This window comes from Penaeus chinensis, chromosome 22 (assembly GCF_019202785.1).
Source record: "Penaeus chinensis breed Huanghai No. 1 chromosome 22, ASM1920278v2, whole genome shotgun sequence".
NCBI lineage: Eukaryota > Metazoa > Arthropoda > Malacostraca > Decapoda > Penaeidae > Penaeus > Penaeus chinensis.
The window spans coordinates 4,019,444-4,026,943 of NC_061840.1; the positions used below are offsets into that span (position 1 = coordinate 4,019,444).

At 38.3% G+C, this 7,500-nt stretch overlaps 1 protein-coding gene across 3 annotated transcripts in view; it reads right to left on the bottom strand.

Moving 5' to 3' along the window:
- LOC125037238 (nuclear receptor coactivator 5-like) overlaps positions 1–7,500 on the bottom strand; it is a 28,485-nt gene that overhangs the window by 577 nt on the left and 20,408 nt on the right. For all 3 annotated transcript variants that reach the window (XM_047630307.1, XM_047630306.1, XM_047630308.1), the window contains one exon: positions 1–849. This exon is cut by the window's left edge and continues 577 nt beyond it. In XM_047630307.1, the coding sequence (XP_047486263.1) occupies positions 227–849 (623 nt within the window). In that variant the 3' untranslated portion in view covers positions 1–226. The remainder of the gene's footprint in view (positions 850–7,500) is intronic.

Genomic DNA, 7,500 nt, shown 5'->3' on the forward strand with positions numbered 1-7,500 from the left:
ACAAAATAACTCATGATTAACATTAAATGTCAGGTTTATTGTTGTTCTCAAGTGTTTGTATCCTGTTAATGGTGCATAGAAAGAAAAATCCGCGAAAATGTTCAGTCCATCATTTCCAGTGTCATACGCAGACAAGGTATCTCTCAGAAAATTGGAGGAAATTGTTGATGTTTCTCAAATAATGGTGTTTCGTACTCTACACAATGCGCACGGTTTCTAAAGAAGCTCATTGGTTCCACGGGTTATAGGCAGCAAAAAGAGTGCTCTGCCCCGGCGGGGCCGACTGAGTGGGCTTTATGCCTGTGGTGCTGACCTTGTTGGTGTGAGTTGACACCCCTGTAGACCAGGCAGGTGGCACCATGCTTGGGGCAGGCACCCCTGAGGGTGGGGGCACACCAGTGGGTGGAGGGACACCAGAGGGAGGTGGGACACCTGTGGGCACTGCACCAGCTGTAGTTCCCTTCATCAGATTCAATATTCTCTCCTGCAATTCACTTTGCTTGTTTCCTGTACTGCCCACAGCCCCATGAGTTATCATGGGCGGTGCTACTGGGGTGGCTGGAACCTGTGGTGCCAAACCATAAGCGCCATACACACCAGCCATGCCACCGTATGCTGGGTAAGCAGTGCCTGAAACAGCAGCGGCAGCTGCAGCAGCAGCTGCAGCAGCTGCTGCATTCTGAGGGACAACATTAACTGCAGCAGTCAATGCTGTACCTGCAGTTGCAGCACTAGCTGTTGCTGCTGCTGTTGTGCTCTGACTAACTGGTGTCCCTGAACCAACCACACTGTTAGAGCCATAGTTATACCCAGGGTATGTAACTGCCATGGGACGACTTGCACTGGCTCCTGGAAAGCAAGGTATCCAAAACCAGAATCAGTACGAGGACCTTCCAAATGCAGGACATTCCTGACAAATAAATACTGTCTTAAAAACTACACATTTTATAAATTTCTCATTCACCTATGAATAAAACCATAAAAATGTTGAAATCACTACAGTACACTTTTTCCAGTATATTTACAGTGGAAAAGAGAAAAAAAATCACAAAGAAAATGTAGACAATGGACTAGATAAATTGAGATAAAAAAAATTATAATGTGTAATAAAATTATGAATGTGGCTGTGTATGAAAATGTGTGTGTGTGTGTATGTGCATATGTATGTGAATGCACTCTCACTCACTCACTCACTCACTCACTCACTCACTCACTCACTCACTCACTCACTCACTCACTCACTATCTATCTATCTATCTATCTATCTATCTATCTATCCATCCATCATCCATCCAGCCATCCAGCCGATCACCTATCCACCCAATTACCTATCCACCCAATCACCTATCCACCCAATCACCTATCCACCCAATCACCTATCCACTCACTCACCTATCCACTCACTCACCTATCCACTCACTCACCTATCCACTCACTCACCTATCCACTCACTCACCTATCCACTCACTCACCTATCCATTCACACACCCATCCATCCACTCACACTCACTCATCCACTTGCTCACTCACTCATTCAATGATTCATTCATTCATTCATTCATTTATTAATTCATCCACTCATTCACCGATCCATTCACCCATCCATCCATCCATCCATCCATCCATCCATCCATCCATCCATCCATCCATCCATCCATCCATCCATCCATCAATCAATCAATCAATCAATCCATCCATCCATCCATCCACCCAGCCACCCAATCACCTATCCACTCACACACCCATCCATCTACTCACACACTCACTCATCCACTCACTTACTCATCCACTCGCTCACTCACTCACTCACTCATTCGATGGTTCATTCATTCATTCATTCATTTATTCACCCACCCACCCACCTATCCATCTATTTATCTATCTATCTATCTATCTATCTATCTATCTATCTATCTATCTATCTATCTATCCATCCATCCAGCCAGCCAATCACCTATCCACTCACTCACCTATCCACTCACTCACCTATCCATTCACACACCCATCCATCCACTCACTCACTAACTCACTCTTCACCCATCCACTCATTCATTCACTCATTCCACTAACACACTTGCTCAGAGAGAGAGAGAGAGAGAGAGAGAGAGAGAGAGAGAGAGAGAGAGAGAGAGAGAGAGAGAGAGAGAGAGAATATGTGTGTGTGTGTGTGTGTGTGTGTGTGTGTGTGTGTGTGTGTGTGTGTGTGTGTGTGTGTGTGTGTGTGTGTGTGTGTGTGAGTGTGAGTGTGAGTGTGAGTGTGAGTGTGAGTGTGAGTGTGAGTGTGAGTGTGCGTGTGCGTGTGCGTGTGCGTGTGCGTGTGCGTGTGCGTGTGCGTGTGCGTGTGATGTTAAGTGCATTTTGATTTACCTTCTCAAGTTTCTCAAGCTCATCATCATCCTCATCCTCATTCTCATCCTCATCCTCATCCTCCCTCCCTCTTAATTATTCTTGCTTTACTTCTGTCTTTCATTCCTACCCTCCTCCTCCCCCTCTCGTTATCTTACTCTTACTATTCCTCTTACTCATACTCATTTTCTTTCTTTTTACTCTCATTCACATTTGCATTCTCACTCTCACTCTCACTCTCACTCTCACTCTCACTCTCACTCTCACTCTCACTCTCACTCTCACTCTCACTCTCACTCTCACTCTCACTCTCACTCTCATCCTCCTTCCTTGGCGGCATGTGGTTAAATAGCATTCCCAATCTCTTTCCTACTCTCTTCTGTCTCATGACAACATGCAATCACATAAGTACTGCCTGTTAACCTGTGTTAATTAATAACTGTAGACAAAAATACTTTTATAAGAGGGATGATGAACATAATAATTAAAAAGTACATGCTTCACTTACAGTCTACTTCACTTACCAATACCCAAACTTACAATTAAAAAATAATAAAATTCATAAAGAAACAAGTAAAAACTAACTGAGATTAAACATTTCTTATTTCACAATTAAGTTACGAACAATGCCACAAAACATTTTTTACACATTTAATTCAAACATAAACCTGTAATTTATACCCATTCTTATACACTCAATTACAATATTAGAAGAAAATATAAATATCACTGAACATTCTTGACAAACAATAATAATGCAGTATAGATATTAGCTAAATATTAAAACAAATGTCTTTTAGAAAACTAGAGTTATCAAAATCTAAAGCTTTTAGAAAAAACAAAATAAAAATTAAATATTTTATCATTCATATCATGCTCATGCTCCAGCAACTACAAAAAATTCAACCATACTGATCTCTCCATTCTGCATTCAATCAATCTCTACAATTACCTAGCACTAGCTTAGCCAAGAAATAAATATTTCTCAAAGTAAACTCCATGAGGAGGAGCAACTAAAGCACTATTTTCACAAATACTAAGACTGCCAAGCCTAGCATCCAAACCTAACACTATGTACTACCAAAACTAAATACTACAAGGAAAACTGTGGCCCTTTGCACTTCTTAGTTCAGTTCAAAAAAAGGAGTGAAAAATGCAAGAAGCAAACTGCATGAACAACAACAATAAGTAGACCTAATGGCACTACAGAGGGAAAAAATGTAATAATTAAAAAGGCAGAAATAAGAGACAGCCATATCAGATTCAAAGTCACTCAATAATATGCAGCAATGAGGAAATCATGGTCAGTCCTCTTCTTCCTATTTTCAAGAAAATAGCCTGTACATTATATTTTAACCCAATACCATCAGGAATGGCATGTAAATACATACCATGCCCACAGTGAGTTTAGTTTATCAATTGTATTTACACAAAGATGGCTCCAGAAGTGCTTAGTCAACAATGACTCACACTTATTTACCTTTTCCTTGACTTTTAAAAAAAAGACATTATATTGCTACTAGTATTGTTAACAAAACTGTAATATTTATATCAATAATAAAAACAACATTGACACTGATAGCACTAGAAAAAAAATCTCACACTCAAGGAAGGGGGGAAATCAGGTGAGGTCACGTATATGTGTAGCCATCTATGTGTAGATACATTCACAAAACAACACTACAGTGAACTTCACATTTTCCCAGTGGCATTGGATTAACTCCCTTCTAATTCAACATACTTTTATTGATTTTTGAATTAACATACACTCCATCAAAATTCAATATTTAAATTATGATAAAAACATGACCAACAGAACAGAGATGATGGGTCTTAAATAACCTCAGCTATCATAAATCACAGAGTTCTGTATTTCTTCATTGGTTACAGAGGCATTTTGATGGTACTTTCAACTCTTTAAATATTAACTGAACACAAACTGTTCAGAAGAAGAACACTATGTCAGAACAAAATGTTTATAAATCTATTGCAAGATAACTACCAAATCAAAGAATAACATGGGTTCTACTCTACTTTTCTACTCCACCTTAAGCTCAAGATAACACATACATTTGCAAATCTCGTCCTCAGGCAACAACCGTAGATTTCCAACCACCTCAAAACCGCTCACCTATAACACATCAAGCTATGCCTGCTGTGTGAGGTATTTGGCAAGTGCAAAAGGCACTTCACAAATAATCATGCATTTATACTGTTTTGCAACAAACGGTGATCCAACAACACTTTTTTTTTTTTTCATCATCAGCTACAACATACGGATATCAGCCATGAAATTATTCAATGCAATACAATCACATAAGAAAATAACACAGAAAAGGCACTGTCAATGGTCACAAAATACAAATAATAAAATGGACAATAATCCATTCAGGTAACAATGGAAAAAAAAATGTAAATGCTTAATACACAATAGTAATATAAATGTCTGAACTTACCTGCAAGTTAGAAATACAAATGAACCTTTTGTTTTTGGAAAATTAATGAAAATCAAACGAAATAAAGATACCCTTCCGAAAACCACTGGAAAAAGGGAAACACGGGGTCCATTTGCGGAAAAAATAAAATTAAGCTACCACAACTGGCATAAAAGTGTGTGTGCATATCTGAGAATCATTCTATGATAACGCAGCTCTACAAGAGAAGAAAAAAAAAAAAATAGAAAACTAAACATGGGAAAAAACTGATGCCTGACGCAGACCTCTTTTTCCTTTCTTTTCTTTTGTTTTCATTAAGCGCAGCAAGAATAGTTCCCTCTTTCAGAAAGAGTGGAAAAGACAGTGAGTGCGAGATAACGATCCCTTTCGGAATATGGGATGTAATAAAAAAGGGGTGAGAAATAACCACTGTCAGTGGGTGGTTGCTCAGTAGTAATTAAGGATGGTCAAAGAATGTCTCGTTCTTTTTCTTTCCTTTTTTTTAAGAAACCAAGTATTAAAAATGGTTAGAAAGAGTATGATAAAATGACTGATGTCTGAATCTGCAAATAAAAATAAAGGCATTAGCAAAGCCACAGTCAACAGCACAAAAAGATATTGGCTGTAATATTTGCAATATTGAAGGGCCATGTGGCATCCAACCTCTTTCGGCCGCAGGTAGTAAAATAACGAAGAGGGGTAAAAGAAAAACAATAAGAGAGAAATTCGGTGAAAAAAGGCAAAGTGAATAAGGGAAATGCAGAACGTGCAACGGAATAAGCCTCTTGCGAAGTTAATATAGAAAATCATTCTAAAATCCAAAGTGATGAAAGATCATACTTTAATGTCTTTTTTTTTTCTTTCTTTCTTTTTTCCTTCTTGTTCTCTCACTTTTTCTTGTTCTTTTTCTGCATCATGAGAGAGATCTTCAAACAGGTCTATAACACTGGACTTTGGAAGCAAAGACTTTGCTATTTCATTTGTTTTCTCTTTTTCTTTGAATTCCGAAGGGAGTTTTAGGAAGAAAACGTTAAAGTGAGTCTGCCTACGAAGTTACTACAGCTGCAAATTACAATCGATTATTGCAAAAACAGCAAAGACCATTTGAGGCTGAATTCCCTATCAGTCTTAGATGTTCTGTAAATATACATTTTCTCTTTCCTCCTTTCCTTCTTTCTGCATTATTTTCTTTTTCTTTCAGACATTCCACTATACCTTCACTATCTGAAAAGCTCTTTTGATCTAGTGATTGAAGTTTACTTTAATTCTTCTACACAAGAAAATAATCACTGGATTTCATCCTGAAGAGAAAAAAAGACACATAGGCATCAACAGTAGAGTTAGCTGTTTGCTCTATATTTGCGAAGGAAATATCCTAAAAGGAATAACATATATCCATACATATGTGTGCATGTTTAAGTGTGTGTGTGTGTGTACGTGTACGTGTACGTGTACTTGTACGTGTACGTGTACGTGTACTTGTACATGTACGTGTACGTGTACTTGTACGTGTACGTGTACGTGTACTTGTACGTGTACGTGTACGTGTACTTGTACGTGTACGTGTACGTGTACGTGCACGTGTACGTGGGTGGGTGGGTGGTTTTTTTTTTTTGATATATGGATGGATGGGTGGATGAATGAATGGATGGATGGATGGATGGATGGATGGATGGATGGATGGATGGATGGATGGATGGATGGATGGATGGATGGATGGATGGATGGGTGGATGGATGGATGGATGGATGGATGGATGGATGGATGGATGGATGGATGGATGGATGGATGGATGGGTGGGTGGGTGGGTGGGATTGTGGGTGGGTGGGATTGTGGGTGGGTGGATGGGTGGATGGATGGATGGATGGATGGATGGATGGATGGATGGATGGATGGATGGATGGATGGATGGATGGATGGATGGATGGATGGATGGATGGATGGATGCATGTATGGAGAGACAGATGGATAAACAGACATGGACATGGACATATGGATAGAGAGATAGAGAGATACATATGTATGTTTATGCTTATTTAAAGATATTTAACTACAAGTACATACATACATACATACATACATATATATATATAAATATATATATATATATATATATATATATATATATATATATATATATATGTATGTATATGTGTATATATATTTACAAATACCTACTTATACATATTTATCTATATCTATCTATCTCTCTCTATCTACATATACATATTTATCTATATCCATCTATCTATCTATCAACCTACCTACCTATCTATTTATCTATTTATCTATCTATCTATCTGTTAATATCAAACCGTACTTGGAATGGGCATGTTAAGTAAATGAGAAAGGAAAGATACTTCCTCTAAATAAAATAAACAATTCTTTTAAGAAATGCTAACAGAGATAAAAGTACTTTCAATAATCCTCTTTTTTCTATTCTTTCATTTTTCTCTCATTTTCACTTCCTTTTTTTTTTTTTTTTTTACATAATCAAATGCTCATTAGAGGCATGGCTATTTCAGTGGGGGTTGGGAGGTTGCTCGTTTCGCAATCAGCAGCTCTCAAGGATGGGTTCAGAGAGCAGGGCTTGAGGTCTAAAAAAAAACCCTGAACTTCGCAACACGGAGGGAAGAGGTCTTGCACACTTAAAATAGGCAAACGTGGCTCCAAAGAGATGCTAAAAGGGTTGGTAAACACCAATTGTCAACGGTAGATC